At 39.8% G+C, this 18,598-nt stretch overlaps 4 protein-coding genes across 4 annotated transcripts; 2 read left to right on the forward strand and 2 right to left on the reverse strand.

The window, feature by feature from the left end:
- The first annotated feature begins 420 nt into the window (after positions 1-420).
- LOC140800240 (uncharacterized) lies at positions 421-1,133 on the forward strand. Its single transcript, XM_073154916.1, has one exon. It carries the CDS (start codon positions 559-561, stop codon positions 904-906), a length of 348 nt encoding a protein of 115 aa, XP_073011017.1. The 5' UTR covers positions 421-558; the 3' UTR covers positions 907-1,133.
- Positions 1,134-5,400: 4,267 nt separating this feature from the next.
- On the forward strand, positions 5,401-11,399 carry LOC140800150 (uncharacterized). Its single transcript, XM_073154814.1, has 8 exons — positions 5,401-5,589; positions 6,659-7,493; positions 7,583-7,880; positions 9,271-9,480; positions 9,628-9,801; positions 10,127-10,324; positions 10,438-10,551; positions 10,707-11,399. The coding sequence occupies exons 2-8, from the start codon at positions 6,691-6,693 to the stop codon at positions 11,037-11,039; spliced, it is 2,130 nt and encodes a 709-aa protein (XP_073010915.1). The 5' UTR covers positions 5,401-5,589; positions 6,659-6,690; the 3' UTR covers positions 11,040-11,399.
- A 216-nt stretch (positions 11,400-11,615) lies between these two features.
- LOC140800436 (large ribosomal subunit protein eL31-like) lies at positions 11,616-13,216 on the reverse strand. The gene is made up of 2 exons (XM_073155235.1): positions 13,050-13,216; positions 11,616-12,154 (listed from the first exon to the last, which is right to left on the reverse strand). Exons 1-2 carry the CDS (start codon positions 13,133-13,135, stop codon positions 11,875-11,877), a joined length of 366 nt encoding a protein of 121 aa, XP_073011336.1. The 5' UTR covers positions 13,136-13,216; the 3' UTR covers positions 11,616-11,874.
- A 2,888-nt stretch (positions 13,217-16,104) lies between these two features.
- LOC140799814 (serine/threonine-protein kinase UCNL-like) lies at positions 16,105-17,606 on the reverse strand. The gene has a single exon (XM_073154285.1). The coding sequence runs from the start codon at positions 17,505-17,507 to the stop codon at positions 16,311-16,313; it is 1,197 nt and encodes a 398-aa protein (XP_073010386.1). The 5' UTR covers positions 17,508-17,606; the 3' UTR covers positions 16,105-16,310.
- Positions 17,607-18,598: the final 992 nt, after the last annotated feature.

The following is an 18,598-nucleotide window of genomic DNA, read 5'->3' on the forward strand; positions in this document are numbered from 1 at the left end:
TCAGCTATTCATCCTTAATTACTAATAGATTAGGTTGCGAATATGCTCTCTTATTATAGCAAATATCATTATAGCACCAATATAATCTTCACAAGTAGCCTTCATACTGCGACCTTCTACACATCATGGAAGCTTTTGTCCATGAAAATTGTGTTTAAGCAAAGTTAATATATAAAAGGAAAGCTATGTAATATTTGAACGATGCCATTGTTTGTTCCTTCTTTTCATTATTGGACTAAAGTTGAAGTTGGCATTTAAATCCAAGCAGCTACATTTGTTCGAATGAATTTTTAGTATCCCAATTATTTCGGCCCACACAGTACGATCTTTTCGGATTGGGCCCAAAAATTCAAGCCCAAATATTCCGGCAAAGGCTAAGATCTAGTTCGGGCTTCCGTAACGTAGGGCCTTCTTGAGGTCAACTTACCAAAGGTGGTGACCACAACTCACAGTTCCTCGCGTCTCGCAGTTGTCAATAAGGGTTCGCATCTCCAATCTCCATCTCCTTCCCCGTTTGATCCTTACCACTACACCACCAATTCGATAACCGCTACCGAGATGAGGGCGATCGCAGCAGCGGCAGCGGGGATGGTCCGCGGGCGGATGAGGGCGGCTGCACGCACGAGGGGCGGCGGCGGAGAGGGCGCAGGGCGGTGGACGAGCCCTGGGACGGAGGAAAGGCCGAAGGGTTATTACCTCAGCCGCACTCCGCCGCCCCCGGGGGAGGCGAGGAAGTGGGAGGATTGGGAGCTCCCTTGCTACCTCACCTCCTTCCTCACCATCGTTATACTTGGCGTTGGTCTTAACGCCAAGCCCGATCTAACCCTAGAGACCTGGGCGCATCAGAAGGCTCTCGAGCGCCTCCAGCAGCAGCAGCAGGAGATGTCTACTGCCGATGCCGAGTGATTGAGGGGTGGATCTGTTCCCGGTACGGGTCTCCTTCTTTGTTTCGGCCTTTCGTTCTTTAGGGTTAAATAAGATGATGATGCTGTGTAATTGGATGGGAAATTGAAAACCTAATCTGTGGATTTTGAGAAAGTTATGTTTTTTCTTTTACTGCTTCTATGATTGAAGAACATAGTGGTTGTATTCGACAAGTTTGAATGCCTTATATTGCTTTGAGTTCCAGTAAATTCAGTAAATCCACCAGATTTTGACGCTTCTTGAATTGTACGATATTTCTTATCCTAAGTACCCTTTAAAAGTACTTGTGGACGAACTTAAACTTATGTTTTGCTTTTTACATAGCAAGTAGAATTGCTTTCATCCATTTGGTGGTCTATTGTTGGCTTTGTTTCTTTACAGAAAACAATGACTAATTACATTTACTCTTGCTCACATATGATTCATATTAGCTAAATTTGTCTAAACAGTAAGCAATCTAACTTAGCAAGGCAAAAGAAAGGAACTAAGCTGTTGCTACTTGTTAGTTATCGCTACCTAAAGAAACGTTTTATATGGGGGAAGAAGTTATCCTTTGTATGTTTGAGAAAGAAGCTGGATAGTTCATTTTGTTTTTATAGGATCTGCTGATACTTACTGTTTTTGTCTGCTGCACGGCATCTATTCAATTTTTAAAATTCTCCATTGAGAATAATTGCATTTCCTTTATATGAGGTCTGTTCTAGTGATTTTTTTAAATAAAGATTATCATGCTTGGAGTACTTTGGATGACATGAAAGGCTTATCTTTGTCTACATTTTCAATGAAAGAGATTGGTTTGTATGAAGGCACAGGTTGATGTGGCATTAGCAAGCCATCAATTTTCTTCTTGAGTTTGTGGTCTCATAGGGTGAGAAAATGTGGTAGGTTGTTCTTTGCTTGCTTTCAGTTCACCTTTTCAAAACTTTTTAGAAGCAAATGTTTTGGAATATTCCATTCTTGTAGCAGCCACCGCTTCGGATCCTGCCCCTCTGCAATTTCTGGCCCCATATTCAGGGTGTGCCGTGTGGGAATATTTCTGCGATAATGGAATACACACATTAATTATATATGATGATCTAACTAAACAGGCTCTGGTCCCTTTTCTCTTTATCTTCTAATGCACTTGACGCAGACTGCACATTTTCTTTTTCCAGATTTCTTCTTGCCGTTTAGAAGGTCGTATTTTGAATGGAAAAGGTTGAAGACTTTTAGTGCGATTATTTCCTGATCCATATTTCAGCTTCATGCCTTTCATCTATTTCCTGACCAAACAATTTTCTCCTTGTGGTGTAGACATGTAATAGTCTCTTTTGCTGAAGAAGGTAGATCGAAAGACTGCTTTGTCAATTTTCTTAGAAATTCATCCTTCCTTTCTTTGTATTGCTAACATGTTGTATTAAACCAGTTCATCACAATAGATCAGCTTACGGGATCATCTTTTGATTCTAAATTTCCATGGGCTACATCTCATGTTGTAGAATAGTGATCTGTAAGTCATCATTTTGTGAATTCTACGAGGGGAATGATTCCCTGATGTCTCTGTTCTTGATTCTTTCTTCTTTTTGTTGCCACTGAGCAAGGTACTATCTGTAAGCGAAATGAAAATGATGTACTTGTTTCATAACATTTTGTTGAAGTACCAACTATACAAAAGATCATGTTGAGGCGTCTCGTGGAATTTATTTTTTATTTGGATTATTTGATTTGATATGCATGGTTATAGTTTATTATAAGATGGGTTGCTTTTGTGTGATAAATTTGCAGTGTAGTTTAAAGTTTGGTGTCAAGGATGCATTCTTATGGTTTCTTTGACTGGACCTCGTTGCTGGGGCCATCTTAATTCTAGATTTCAACTGCCATGTTTCTTATATAAGTACGCTCTCGTCCTCTTATTGCTCTAGGTGATCATAGTTAAGAACTCTAAAAAGAGGCTTCTTGTTTGCATGAATTATATGTCATCTAAGTTATGTGAACTTTACAATGGAGCATGAACTTTCAATATCTGCAAAATACATGGCAAAGAAGTTCAAATTCACATGATTGTAGATTGTCGTTTGTTGGAATATTCATTTCTCAGTTCTCATAGTAAGGGATTATTATGATAAAATCACTTGCGATGAGTGGATCAAGTCTCCTACTCTACGGTTAGATCAGTAATATGACAAATGGTACATATAAGATCATTTGTCAGAACTAGATTTTCCTTTTGCATTCTTATATCAGGATTTCTTGTGTAGGTGTAATGACTCATTTGAAGCGAGTATTGAGGTTCATATGTGCAAAATTTTGGTTAATTGTTTTTCTTAGCTAGTTAGCTCTTTATATTTCAGAGTTGTGGAACGTATCCAATCATGAGCTTCCATAGTGAGATGAAGGTTCTCTAGGTGATGACATTCTGGAACTTGACCTAATTCATAGGTTGGAAGTATCTTCTCTTTTGAACTGGGATAAGAAGTGAGCCTCATATTTATAATACAAACTTGTGCAATATTGTCTTGTTTATCTGTTCAAGGTAGTTGAACAGATATTTACTTGGGTGGTATTCAGCTGTTCAAAGTGTGCAAACAAATGGATGCTTGACTAGAGAACAGCTACCTGAACTTGTTACTGGGCTCAAATAAGGTTACACAACATGAATACTTGTTTTGGAAAGAAGCCATCTTGGCTATACGTCTATAAGACCTGTTCATATAATGTTTCTACCTGTATTTCTATAAGGAGAATTACTTATCTAACACTTATCTGCATATCTCTTCATTGTTTGATGTGAATGTTCTATTTATCTCATCTTCCTTAGAAGCATTTGACTTGGGATAATAGAAGCAGTTAAAAGCTCTTGTAAGTTGTATGTAATGTCATGTCTTCTTCTTCTTCTTTCCCTTTTGTTTTTCTTCTTTTATTTTTAAGGCGTTAATTTTGTGGAGTGAAACCACCTGTTGTCGGTTGGTTGCACGGCACAGAGACATGCATAAGTGGCAGTAGCTGGCAATACCACTTTATGATCAGAAGATGAAATATATTTGACATTCTGGAACATGTAACATTGTTATATATATATATATATTGGAGAAGTGAGAATTTAATGGTGTTGTAATTAAACTGGTACCGTTGAGATTCAACCAGTTAAACACTATCCCATTTCGTGGGTTAGATGCTATCTCGCAGTGCAAAAAACACTATCAAGCAACCATAACTTACTTGAAGCTAAGGTATATGCTCTCTAAATCCTTTGATAATTTACAATATTTCAATTTAACATTTTAAGATCAAACCATACAAAAAAAATTACATCGGTTTGTTAGGCTTTGGTGAGCTTTGTCTAGGTAGATCCTTGCTGCTCACGTGCATCGCATGCAGTGATAAGTAGCTATTTAGGCTTCTTTGAAATATGAAGAGATGTGGGAGGAGAGACGGAAGATAAAAATATCAGAATAAAATTATGTGGAGCACACACAAAATTCTTTTTGGTTTTAAACAAAAGGCAAGGGCCATAGCTGATGTTACATCTTAGAAGCAAATCCAAAAAGATCTCTAATGCCTAGACCACCGAAATTATTAGTATAGTCTCTCTTTGAGAAAAAATTAAGGATTAACCCATGTCTTTAATCAAGACAAAAAAAAACAAACTAATTAATGTCATTAAGATAATGAGTTAAAAAGAAACATAGGGAATTTATTAGTATCATATTTCGGGATCCATCATATTGACGTTATTAATTGTTGGTTTCTGGAAAGTATATAAGCTTTAGTGTTGCAACCTTACACCGCTATTGGCACAATCGAACCAAACCCAAATAACATATGAGCCATGCGTGTAAATACTAAATACATAGTTTGCAAAAGTAGTTTGCAAGTTCAACTATTTTTCTAATAAATTTGAGAATTAAGTTTGCAAAAGAAGTCAAAATGTTAGCACTGCCAATTGCCAAATGCGAGATTTGGCATTCTGATGCACATTGCCTGATAGCAGTCTTGACCCAGTCGGACGCATCTCGTACGTACGACGTGGACCAGAGCTGAAACCGGTAAGATATTAACGTGGTCCAACAAGCACTACTGTAGGCCTGACGTAATAAGCGTCAAATGAAAGCACCGTCGTAACCGCGCAGCATCGCTGTCGTGGGCCCGTCTTCCAGCCCACAACCAGCACACCACCCATAAGCCTTCTACTACGCAGTGGCACTCTCGTGATACTGAGATCCTCTAAGGGCATTCCATAATTGCGAGCAGATAGGACGTCGATAAGGGGAATAAAAAAGCAACCGGGACCTACCGGTCACTTTCCTCTACCGACACCTTCTCCCGGTCACCTGAAACCGCTGCTGCCGAACTCTACTGAGGGTTCCGAGTACGATCACCACCCATGCTGGAGAAACGACAAGTTCCACCCGCACTCCGCTCAAAACTCGAGAAGAAAGCTTACCATGCGGTGACCAGACTCGGGCTTGTATACTACACCAGTTTACTATCATCACTGGTCTCCCCGTTTGTACGGCCGCAAGCATCCGACGAGAGAGAAGAGAGTCGGATCTCACCCAAAAATTAAATCTGCATATAGAAAATGGAGTCCGGCTCTCCTCTATTAAGCGGCATTGTTGATTTAAATGGTCCGTGACTAGAAGCCAAGAAGGGAACGAACAAGGAGTAGGCAGGAGATTGCTATTGGTGAGTATATCCATGGCGCCTAAAGCTTTCCTTCGGTTTTTTGATATCGTAATGGCTACTTTTATCGATTCTCGCAAGAATCCGATGAGTTTTATCTCTCATTACTGCTTTGGAGTAGACTTCCGTGAGATCTTTGTCGTTGGATGCCCGGAGAGCTTGATCGGTAGCATTTCTCGGTGCATTTGCTTCTCGATCGGTTCAAAGTCGCGCTCCTGTTTTCTATTACTTCGGATTTGAACGGATTTGCGAGAGCGATCGAGTGGTTCCTCATCTCGATTCTTACTTTGAGTCACGAGATGTGGACTTAGTTTGATCTCGAAATCTCTATCTGTGTTCGTTGAGTTGATTGCACTGAGGTGTACTTCCTCGAATGGGCAGATCCGAAGTGCTCTGGATCTTGGATACAGACCAATGAGGAAGAAACTCTTGCTTATGTTAACTGAAGTTAGTTTCATCCTGATGGTAACTGAAACTAGTTTCGTAGGCCATTTAAGTTTAAGTTAAGTTGTTATGCGCTGATTCCGTAACAGTTCTTTGTATTTAGATGCTTTCTTAGTGAAACTAGTTTGCTAGATGTGGTTTTATTTCTTTAAATATTTTATTTCACTATCCCTATGTAGTTGTACAGACCAGGGTAAGACGACTAAATTTCTTGGTCGGTAAAGCATGCCAGAATTATTGTAGTTTGTGTCCTGTGTTGACTTTTTCTTGCCTATTTTGACCTTTATTCCTCTCTTTTTCTTTCCTTTAAGTTTTTTCTCACTTGTCCTTTTGGTATTTTTAAGTTATGTTAGCCCGAAGCATCTGAATTCTACTGTAGGATTGTCTAGTTATTATCATAAGACTCCTAATCTCATAGATGGCACAGTTTCTCCAATTCCTATTCAGTGAAAACGATATTGTTGCTTATGTCCTTCATTTTCTATACGAATCAAAATACTCGTCTTCTGAGAGTGAAGATTGTCAGCTTTGACTTTATGGCTAAATGTATCAAACCCTTTAGCTGCATTTTTATGTGTCGCTAAGCTTTTGAAAGATATGACTACAGATCTGCTACTGATGTGTGCAGATCTTGAAACGATCTAGTCAGCATCCTGTGAAATGGGTGCCAAAGAGAATGGAGATGAAAGAGATGATCGTTCAAGTGACATGGAAAAGGAAATGAAACATGCCAAGGATGGTGAATCAGATTATGAACCAGCTAGGGATTCCCTTTCATCTCAAGGAGAGGCCCAGAGTAATGAAGATAACAAGGCAAAAAGAACATCAAGGGTTCCTAAAAGGATCACAAAAAATGAATCAACAGAGAAATCTTCTCGTGTATCGAGAGGAAGCTCTACCCGTCAGAATTACAATAAGCTGCAATTTAAAGCATCAAACAATGGTCAAAAGAGAACTCAAAAGGCAAATAAACCGTCTGTTGCCACCAAAGATCCTAATGGTACAAAATCAGACAGCTCAAAGGATCCTTCTAGACCATCATCAGAAGTGTCTGAAGAGACTGATGATAAAACCATAGAAGAGGTTAAGGAGGTAGATGTATTGGATGAAACTCCAAATTGTGATCAGAGTATTGGAACAGACGATGAAACAGCTGATGGGGAAGAGAATATTGTAGATTACGACGGGGCTGGTGCATATCAAAGAATTGAGGAGATGGAATCACGAATTGAGAAGCTGGAAGAAGAGCTTAGGGAAGTTGCTGCTCTTGAGATCTCTCTCTATTCAGTTGTTCCGGAGCATGGAAGCTCAGCACATAAGGTACACACACCTGCACGACGTCTTTCAAGGTTATATATTCATGCTTGCAAATACTGGTCACCTGCAACGAAGGCTACTGTTGCCAAAAACACGGTTTCCGGTTTAGTGCTGATTGCAAAGTCATGTGGTAATGATGTTTCAAGGTAAATTTTGGCTACCATATTGTACTATTAAGTTAAACATATTAATATTTCTCCAAAATTCAGGACTAAATGGACATCTTTCATTGAAGGTTGACATTTTGGTTGTCAAACACAGTTGTCCTGAGAGAGATTATCTCTCAAACTTTCGGTATCTCATCCCAACCAAGTTCACTAACAAAGGCTGTTGAGTCAAATGGTAATGCAAAGAAGTTTGATGGGAAAGCTACCGTGCTCAGATGGAAAAACTCTTCTGGTAGCAATGAAGCAAAAAAGCTTGGTATAATGCAGCTGGCAGATGACTGGCAAGACACAGGCACATTTACAGCTGCACTTGAAAGGATAGAGTCATGGATATTCTCCCGAATTGTTGAGTCCGTATGGTGGCAGGTAAAACTGCAGTTAATTATTATTTCTTTAGTATACTGAGAGTATTTTGCAGCATTCCTTCCACTGTATGATGCTTACACCATTAGGTATTACATAAATTGTTCCTATTGTCTGCTGGATGCTACACAAACTTCATGTACTACTTAATTATATTTTCCCCAGCACAGGACATTGTAAGCATTTGTTAAATAACATTATGTCCATAAAGCTTTTATCTGCGCCTTTTGTTTTGTATATTTTCTTCAGCTTTACAGAGGATCTCTAAAGTTGTTGCTGGCAGTTGATTTCCAATGCTGGGGTCTTGAGTCAAGATATTTGCTTCATCTTAGTCTTCTCTTCGAGTAGGAAAAATACATTTGACTTATTGGAGATGAATTTTGAAATTATGGACTTTCAAATTGCAAACACAATTTGTCCTTTTGACTCTTCTTAGAGTTAGTACATCACTGTTGACATGTGGTAAGAGAATGCTGTGACAAGATTAATGATGACATAGGATCTTAATTTAACAGATTGCTTTATAAGATGGTTACTAACAACCACATTTTATGGGTCATAATAGCAAACGACATTTGCAAGAGTTGTCACAGATGAGAGTGTTAAGGTATATGAGTGAAAGTTCCTTGAAATGATAGAGTAAGGGATAGTTATATTCAGTACTGGTTTAGACTTGGGAGTATCATACTACTAACAACACTATGGGTCAAAATAGCAAACGTGTGCGAGAGTTGTCATGGTTGAGAATGTTAATGTATGTGAGTGAAGTTTCTGATATAGAATAAGAGATAATTATATTATATTCAATACTGGTTGAAGTATAATCTACAGAGGATAAATTGTGTTTAATCAACCGAAATAATTTGCATATGTTTGATGAAAATATATAATGCACCAAAATGGAGTGTTATGCTCAAGTAAAAATGTACCCTAAATGGGAGGAGAAGACCGAAGTAGATGTTGAAGCAGTAAGAGAAGGCATTCTCGCACTTGGTTTGACCTAGACACTTATCTGGAAAAGAGCCTTATAGCAGCCCTTAATAATTGGGATTAATTATTAGTTAATTTAGTTTTATTGTTGTTCAATCACTCAGAATTGTAAGTAATTTCAGTTTTCAGACTCAGTGTTAGCTTAATATGTGGCAATTTTCTAGAATTTTTACTGTACAGACAAATGTGAAATTGTGTAGACATGATTCATGAGTGCTATTATTTGGCAGTTATATTTCTGATCATCCCGTTGGCATGTGCTATTCATTATGATTGTATACATTGCATGGCATTGCTGTCTGTACTTCAAAACTACACTTTATAATTTCCTGTCCATTCATTCTGAGGTTGGCAATCTTCTTCCTGAGTAAGCTTTCTGAACAATATTATTTCACCATTCCAGGCATTGACCCCTTACATGCAATCTCCGGTGGAAGATTTGTACACCTCAAAGTCCCTTGGCAGATTATTAGGACCAGCTTTGGGTGACCAGCAGCAAGGCGACTTTTCTATTAATTTGTGGAAGAGTGCATTCCATGATGCCTTTACCAGACTCTGCCCGCTTCGAGCTGCAGGACATGAATGTGGCTGTCTGCCAGTACTGGCAAGAATGGTATGATTTAGAATAACCTTTCTTTAGACATCTTTTCCATTCATTAATATGTTAGTATTCACCTTTAACTCAATTCTCTCGAGTTGCATGTTTTCTAAATATAATGTACTGGTTTGTCCTTTAATTGGTTTCTTTAAACTTTATCAGGTGATGGAACAATGTGTAGCCCGTTTGGATGTTGCTATGTTTAATGCCATCCTACGTGAATCAGCAACTGAGATACCGACAGATCCTGTATCAGATCCAATTGTAGACCCAAAAGTACTGCCAATTCCAGCTGGTGATTTGAGCTTTGGATCTGGTGCGCAGCTGAAAAATTCTGTATGTACTCATATTGGTCATTCCGTTTTGTTTGTTGATGAATTGCTGTGCTTTAGTTTCTAAGTTTAGAAATACTTTTCCTTTTCTTTGATGTGATTTCTTATGAAAGAATGAAAATGGAACAACAATTACATAAGAACTTGCGGGTCCCTCTGTAAATTTATAATAGAAGCATATGAATTTAGTTAAGTCATTTTTCAATTATAATTTTATAAGTTCAATAATAGCTGAAGGCAGACAAATTCTCCTGAGTTGATGAATTTCTATAACTGGCAATTTAGGATGCATTCTTAAAATGTCAAATGTTACCAATGCTTCCATGCAGATCGGCAATTGGTTGAGATGGTTGACAGACCTGTTTGGTATGGATGCTGAGGATTTTATCACAGGTTGTCAAGTTACCAGTGAGGATGATGTTAAGAGAGAGACTGCCCAGTCGAAATCTTTTCAGCTGCTTAATGAGTTGAGCGATCTTTTGATGCTCCCCAAGGACATGCTTCTAGAAAGGAGCATCAGAAAAGAGGTTAGCCTTGACTTATAGGTCCCTCATTTTGAATGTGGAGGGAAGTAATGGCATTCCTCATCTCAAGTTAATTCGTTTAGATATTCTGCTGAACTTAAGTCTTGATATTCAAGGTCTGTCCATCAATTGGTTTATCCTTGGTAACACGGATACTCTGCAATTTCACACCTGACGAGTTCTGTCCAGATCCTGTTCCTGGCATTGTCCTGGAGGAACTGAATTCTGAGGTACGTATCTTAGTATAATTGGTGTTTTTAACATGACGCAAATTCCAGGTGTACCTAAACTATATTTGATGAAAATTGATAAATCCTTTCTTCAATCATGACTATGCCTTTTGAAGTATTAGTCTCTGCATTATTTGATTACCTATATATTGCAGAGCTTGTTGGAGCATTTGTCCGACAAAGAAGTAATCAGCAGCTTCCCCTGTGCTGCCGCTCCTGTCATGTATTCGCCCCCCTCACCGGCTGATGTGGCTGAGAAGGTGGCTGATACGGGAGGTAGAGCTGAGTTGGACAGGAGGGCATCAATGGTCCAGCGGAGAGGGTACACCAGTGATGATGATCTGGACGACCTTGATTCCCCCTTAACGTCCATAATCGATAGAACTCCACCAGTTTATCCGTCAGTCAGAGCAGAAGATGCTTCGCAGAGAGAAAAACCACAAGCAAATGCAAGATTCAAGCTCCTCCGGGAAGTATGGTGTGGGTAAGTACTCTCAGATCGCGTAGACCTAGACGCCAAATTATGAGGAGCCAAGACTCTAGGAGAAGATAAGTGAAATCAAAGTCAACAGACAAAAGGAGTAAATTGCTTTTAACAATGGTTTCTATTCTCGAATCTGTTCGGGCAGCAACTATGGCAAAGTGATCTTCATACCATATAGCAGAAGGTTTGCCGGTCAATTAATTTGGATTGCTGTATAGTCAGATATAGTGGCATTGGTTTCCCAAATCCATTTGATGGTTATTATATTTATTCTATTTTTCCTATTATCATTCCATTCACTGGACGATTCTTTGTGACATTTCTACATGATAGTATTTTGAGCTTATCTATTTGTTAACATCTATTTCTTTAGTCCTTTTATTTTGCATTTATTAATCTTTTTAGTCCATTAGTGCCCCTTTTACATTGGTTTTCATCAACGTACCATCAAGCAGCACTGCTCGTCATCGCATTTCGACCAACAATTCAATGTACTCTAATAGCGCTCTTTGCGGGCCCTAACTGGGCTAATAACCGGAAATCTATTGTCAATTTGATTAAACGGTGAAGTATAAAGTAATTCGTGAAGGACAACCTCTTGTTAATTTAAACCATAGTGGAACACATTTGACGTCCTCAAATAGCAGATCAAGAGCAACTAGACAACAGCTCCAGAAAACAAAAGAAATATACTCAATGAAGGACAAAAGACATAACTAGATAACATTTCTAAATAATCTCAACAAATAATCCATTAACTCAAGATGCATCCAAAATTTGCCGAGCAGAAACTACAGCGCAGTGCGTCAATCTACTAGAATAGTAGAGCTTAAGAAGAATCAGTCTGCTTCCTCGACAATCTTGGTTCCCAACCCTTTAAAACCCTCTGCCGGTATCTCAGCAACTGTAACCAAAGAGTAGAGCTCTTCTTTGGCATCCTCCTCATCGTTCCTCTTGCGGGCTATCATAACTCGGACCCTTCTCGGCACACCTCTGATTCCTCTGCTCCAGATGTGCTTGTTGAGCTTCACATCAACCCTGACGTCCGTCGTCCCCATAGCCTTCTGCGCAAACTTTCTTATCTCCTTTATGGCCTTGGGAGCCATCTTCTTAAAAGAACTGCTCAGAGATAAAAGAGTAAAGAGTCAGTTTATAATAACCCTACTTCATGTCCAATATACATCACAATTAAACAGTTTCTATAGAAAGAGCTGATAAATTAAAATACCCTACTCTCTCTTCTAAATAAAGGGATCACATAGCTGCTTCCTTTTTTCTCGAAAATTTTCTTCATACCTTAACCTCAACTCCCCCATAGAGGTTAATAAAAAGAGGGTTTAACACTAAGAAGTAAAACCCCACAGAGTGAAATCTGGGTAACTTTTCATTATTCTATCTCTGCCTCAACTGTTATTTCAATGCTACTAGAACAACTCATAAATTTCATCTCAGCCTACAAATAACATAAAAGGATTATACAATAGACTCATTTTTGAGTTTCCATTTGTAAGTCGCTAATTTCTATTGCAGGGTCATATGGCGTCCACCACTCCCTTCATTCTTGTCTTCTATAATCTCATAGTAGCTCAAAATTAATATAATTAAGAATTAAGTAATATATTACTCTCAATCTTAATGAAATGCACCCATCCATTTGAAATTTTTTCATGGATTTTTTTTTTATATATCGAGAGAACAATACAGATTTTACAATGTAAGGCAATACGCATCAAACGCTTCGTCTAGAATAAAAATAAATATCTTACTGTTTTTTTGGTTGGGGGGGGATCTTTTCCTCCATACAGCTTTGTTTATCAAACTAAGCTCTTCAACTAGAAGGGATTTAAAAGGATACACATTACCAAATTAGAAGAAACGATATTGAATATCGAAAAATCCAAGGTAAACAGATCTACATGCAATTTACTCGCTCAGATCACTAGCATTAAACGACTTATGATGCCAAAAACAAGGGAGGAATTTGACAAATACGAGGTCGGAGAGAAAGGGATACCATCCATGGACCCTTTTGTGGATGTTTATGGTGTACTCCCTCGTCACCACCTCCTCCTTCCTCCCTTTGCTCCCCTTCTCCACCATTTTCGCGGTGCCGCCGAGCTACTCGTCGCTCCCACTTCGGAAAACCCCTAAAATGAGACGCGCCGATAAAAATCAAACCCTAGATTACCTTCGCGATAGGTATTTATATATATTAAATACCTGCGTCTCCTAACAATTACTCGAGATGCCATCACGTGTTGATTAATGGATCTAAACCTGATCCGCTCCCAAATCCGGGAGGATCCGATTTGATGATGACCTTTAAGCTCCACAGTATTGGACTTTAGGCCCAATCCAAAAGAAGCCGAACAGCCCCAAGTTATTCTTATAGCCTACTTGTAAAGCTAAAGCCCGATTAATTTACAAATAACAACACCGTAAGCAACCGTTGTAGCTCACTAATTGAGTCTTACTTCAATTCCTTTCCTAGATATTAAATTTGATATTTAATATTTTTTTTTATTAAAACACTAAATGCAAATGGTTTGGGTCTGTTTTAGCCATTGTTGAGAGGATTTGTTCAGTTGTTTAACTTATATATCCGAAAGAAAGAAGCTAATTTATTTGTCTAATTTATAACCTATAATTTGTGATTAATAAAAAAAGAACACTCCCACACACATACCAAAACCGTCTAATTCCATTTTGCAACTTCACCATTAATATTTCATATAATCTCGTCTCGTTAAATTGACATGATATTTGACCGCTCTAGATTGACTAGCTTGCATAATGCACTAAAATTCCCAGTATCAATGGTACCAAAATATTTTGGAAGATTAAGCAAGAGGCTTGAAATATATCATGCATATGATACTTTTATCCTTTTCCCCTCGCAATTTTATTTCTCTTTCTTTCTTCTAATTTAATATTTACTGCCATCCCAAACTTCTTCATCAGCAATTAATTTATTTGGGTAATAAGAAAGAAAACTTATTTAGATCATTTAAAGGACTCCTCCATGCTATGCGTGGTCTTTACGTGAGTGTGTGGCATTGTGTATGAATAATATAATCCAAATGGGATTAGATAAATATGTCAGGAAATATTATCTTTCAACATATGGTCTCGAATCAGGAGGCAGATGCCTATCAACGCATCTGTAACTAGTTTGCATAACCTCATTGCAGATCTAGCCTTCTAATCTTTTTCTTATAGCTCTAGCTATACAGCTAATACAAGGGCACTGAGAGAAACTTAAAAGCTAGTACATTCACAATAACTAGTTTAATTATATATATATATATATATATATATAATTAGAAACTTCTCAGAAATTTCTTATGAAGCTTCTTCACATGCTATGGACTGAGAGCTCTTCTGCTGTAACCAAGTATATATATATATATATATATATATATATATATATATATATATATATATATATATATATTCATACAATGCGCCAATAAGATTTAACTTGGTAATTTGAAAGAAGATTGGATATGCATGTAGTACAGGAAATCAGAAGCAGATGCTTTCTCACCCAAAGGCATGTGGAAATGCTTCTACTTGTTCACTCACGTATCAGACGGAGTGATTTGGCATCAAGAAACTATCTTTAGTCACTGTTCTACCGACATCGATAACGCCTGCAGGACAGCAGGGTCCTCCATGCGTTGCAATTCCTCAACTCCTTTTCTGTCACACAAAAGGACTCTTCGAGTCTCAACATGTATGAATTGGAGATGTGGGTCTGTATATTGTTACCACCATGTTGCCATGTTGGAGTCGTGGGTCTTCATACATGTGTGTGTTTTTTTTTTAAAGAAATAAGAGAGAAGATCTATGATGCATTGCTGATGGCTTAGCTGGATAGGATGAGGTGCTTCTCCACAAGAGAAGAGACCAAAAGTAAGATGGTAGGGAATGGAAGCTAACAAGCCAAACAAAGAAGACCAAGATTTCCAAACCGATGGAAGACAAAGTGCAAGACATAGTGGTTGGGGGAAGTACAGTCTTTTTACAACAGAATGGGAAGAAGATGGTGGGGAACTAAGAATTAAAAGAGCATCATGGTTCCCTTCCTTTGAGGGCCATCCATCACACTTTGGCTCTATTGCAGACAAATGATGAGAACAAGAAAAAGAAAAAGAAAAGAGGAAGCCAATGCCATCTCCTTGGTCCCAGAGAGATGCCATTGGGACGACGAATATTACAAGTCATGAGCGGCGGATTTATCCCAATCTTTCTCTTCTTCGAAGAGTTCATCTCTTTCAATTATTAACTCATCATCGTTTACTTTGTCCTTTCTCGTTCTGTTCTAAATATCTTCTGCAACGTTTTGGACTTACATTACCTGCCTCATGTGCAATTCATACAGCATTGCAGAGAGAATCCCTGACCACAATTCAATTGTCCTCTTTATCTGTGAGTAGTCTTGTGGGTTATTCCCTGTACTGAAGGCATTTAACTTCTTCAATTCCGACAGGTCATTGTTTTTGCTTTAAAGTAATAAAATGCTTCGTTGGCGTACTATATCCATGGAGATGAACAGCAGGACTGACTCAAACATTGCTCATGCTGAGAGGCCTCTGCAGTACATTTTGTGGCACCCACCCACTAGAATCTTGTTCTGTAGATTTGACAGACATTCAAGAGATGACAAGTGTCTTATTGCCTACCATATAATATATTCTTGACAAGTGAATCTTTATAACCTCTCTTATCTAAAACATACGTCATTAATACTTTTGGTTAATTTCTAATCTTTAATCCGTCCAAATGCAGCATGTACACATTGCATGTGTCATGTGGGATTAATTTGCGGCAGAAAGTAAGCTTTTAGTGTTCCCCAACCATCAAAAGACTTAATAATGTATTAAGTTCTCGAGCTTATGCTAAAGCGTCTGTGTCAGTGGCGCTGCACAAACTTTTACATCGTTCAAATTAGAGAGCATGGAAAGAATAGTATTGGTATAATAAATGACAACTTAAATCATCTATCTCTCTGATAAAACCCACTAGTCTCGTTGGTGTTAATAAACAGCTGCAAATCTTAAAGCACGTTAAAGTAAATCACCTTTTCTTTAAAAAAAAATTAACACCTAATTAAGCTTCGCGTTAATAACAAGGGAGCGGCGCTCGGCTATGTACACCCAAAACAGGCGAGCCCTTTTTTCCCAGCTCTAATTATAGGATTAGAGAGGAGGACTTAAATAAGAGAAAAAGAAGAGAAAAGATAAAAGATAAGTGATTTTAACTGTTTTTTCCGTTAGAATTCCGTTAACGATGAGACGGAGGAAACTAACGGCGAATCCGTACGCGGCCGAGGCGGCTCGTGGAGCCGTTTAAAGTACTCCCTCACGTCGGGACACTTGGCAGTGCCGTCAGCGCCGGACGCCGTGACTTCCTCCTCGAGCTCCTCCACAGGCGCGAGGAACGGCGGCCGCGCCACTTCGGTGAGCAGATCCCACCGCACGCCGCTAAAGAAGGGGTGCGCCTTCACCTCCTCCGCTCCGCCGGCGTACCCCAACCGCTGGGTCGGGTCCTTCTCGAGAAGTCGGCCGATGAGATCGGTGAGATCGGATCCCTGCCGTCCGACGAACTCCGGCTGCCGCGTCAGCACGTTGCGGAATGTCTCCTTTCGATTCCGTCCGCGGAACGGTGTTTTGCCGTAGGCCATCTCGTAAGCGAGTATCCCGAGGGCCCACCAGTCGACGGCGAACTCGTGCCCCTCACCGCGCACGACCTCTGGGGCCACGTACTCCTCCGTGCCGACGAAGGAGCACGACCTCTCGCACGTACCGGCCCCGGAGAAGCTCCCTCTACGTCGGCTAACGGGCGAGACGCGTGCCGACCTGACCTCCTTCGCGAAGAGGATTCGAATGAGATTCCGACGGCGGCGGCGGCGGCGGCGGGGAATAGGCGGTGGGCGAGGCGGAGAGGAAGGGGGTTTCGGTGAGAGGTAGCGAGATAGATCGAAGTCGGTAAGGGTGAGGTGACCGGAGGACTGGATGAGGACGTTCTCGGGCTTGAGATCGCGGTAGACGATGTTTAAGGAATGGAGATGAGCGAGAGCGGAGACGATCTCGGAGAGGTAGAAGCGGATGGCGGCGGAGGAGAAGACTTGATCGGAGAGGGAGTGGCGGAGGGCGTTAAGGTCACCGCCGGAACAGAAAGGGATGGCCCAGGCTAGGAGCTCGGGGGTCTCGAAGGAGGCGAAGAGAGAGGGGAGGAATGGGTGAGAGAGGCCGGAGAGGACGGAGACCTCCCACCGCGCGCGGCGATCGGACTCAGGCTTCATTGTGGGGGAATTTTTGTCGAACACCTTGAGGGCGAAGAGGGACGGGGAGGTGGAAGACGACCGGGCGGTGACCAGAAGCACGGTGCCCATCGCGCCACGTCCCAGGACCCGAACAACTCGAAGCTCATCCAGGTGGAGCTCCATTAATTCTCTCGCATTCTTCATTATTTTCTTATTTCCAACTACTTGATCTGGGGGGGGGCTCTTAAGAGATGGGGTTGTTTTCCTTGCTTTGGAGAAGAGAGGGAAGGGAATATTTAAGAGTGAGGCGAGATACGAGGGGGGGGGGGGGGAGACAACGTGGCTCTCTGGTCGTTCATTAATTATTACCCTTTTGGAGTTTATTGCTTACTATGTTGTCCTTTAGTAACTTATTACAATGCCTCTTATTTTTATTAGGTTTTAAGCCAAGGATTCTCGTGAAAGAAAGAGAGAGAGAGAGAGAGAGAGAGAGAGCAATGGATGGCTTTAATGAACACGACGAGGTATGTATTTCATCGCAGTAATTAATATTTTTTCTTCTTCTTTATCTCCATATATTTTAGTGTTGCAGTACTGTTAGATTAGCTCAAATCTTTAGCTTCCTCCTCTACAAATGTACGTCTAATTAGCCAGGAGTAAGAAATTAAGAAGAACAGGAGTTCGCTACTACTTAATCACTAGTTATATGCTCATGTGGATTAGTTATATGGATTGGGGGAGGAAATGAGGAATATATGGATAGGGGGTGTAGGACAGAGAAGAGTACGGATAACATAGGAGACGCACATGGGCAGGGGAAGGCCTCGGGCTTCACATGATTGATTACCCGAAGAATTTTACGAGCAGTGGGATCCCACGAGCATTTGTTCCCTAATGCTTTGTAAAAAAATTGGGGAGAATATTTAATAAAATTGTTTATAGAAACTAAAATTAAAAAGGGTGTATATAATTTGATGTCCAATTAATGAATTGATCCTTGAAGTTTTTTTATTTTTATTTTTAAAGGTTTGAGTTCGTGCAGTGTGGGCTAATTCTATATATCGGAATATCTTTTTATCTATTCTACGATCTATGTGCATGTTTCTATGCACTTCTTTTCTAGGTTCGTAACTTGGGGTTCTTTTAAAGTCCCTGTCGAATCATTGAATAAAGCTGGATAAAACAGGGGGTGTCACCTATCAAGTTGAAGCTAAAGATATATACTTATGCTTAATACCACCTAATTGCGACGTTAAAAGATGTTCCTATTTAAAATATAATTCTGCAAATTTATT

The sequence above is a fragment of the Typha latifolia genome, chromosome 13 (genome assembly GCF_019914945.1).
Source record: "Typha latifolia isolate L0001 chromosome 13, TyphaL0001v2, whole genome shotgun sequence".
Classification (NCBI taxonomy): Eukaryota; Viridiplantae; Streptophyta; class Magnoliopsida; order Poales; family Typhaceae; genus Typha; species Typha latifolia.

Coding starts and splice junctions, on each gene's coding strand:
- LOC140799814 (XM_073154285.1), bottom strand. CDS start 17,507: ATGAAGAATGCGAGAGAATTAATGGAGCTCCACCTGGATGAGCTTCGA.
- LOC140800150 (XM_073154814.1), top strand. CDS start 6,691: ATGGGTGCCAAAGAGAATGGAGATGAAAGAGATGATCGTTCAAGTGAC. Junction 7,494..7,582: donor TGTGGTAATGATGTTTCAAG/GTAAATTTTGGC, acceptor CTTTCATTGAAG/GTTGACATTTTGGTTGTCAA. Junction 9,481..9,627: donor TGCCAGTACTGGCAAGAATG/GTATGATTTAGA, acceptor AAACTTTATCAG/GTGATGGAACAATGTGTAGC.
- LOC140800436 (XM_073155235.1), bottom strand. CDS start 13,135: ATGGTGGAGAAGGGGAGCAAAGGGAGGAAGGAGGAGGTGGTGACGAGG. Junction 12,155..13,049: donor CACAAAAGGGTCCATGGATG/GTATCCCTTTCT, acceptor ATCTCTGAGCAG/TTCTTTTAAGAAGATGGCTC.
- LOC140800240 (XM_073154916.1), top strand. CDS start 559: ATGAGGGCGATCGCAGCAGCGGCAGCGGGGATGGTCCGCGGGCGGATG.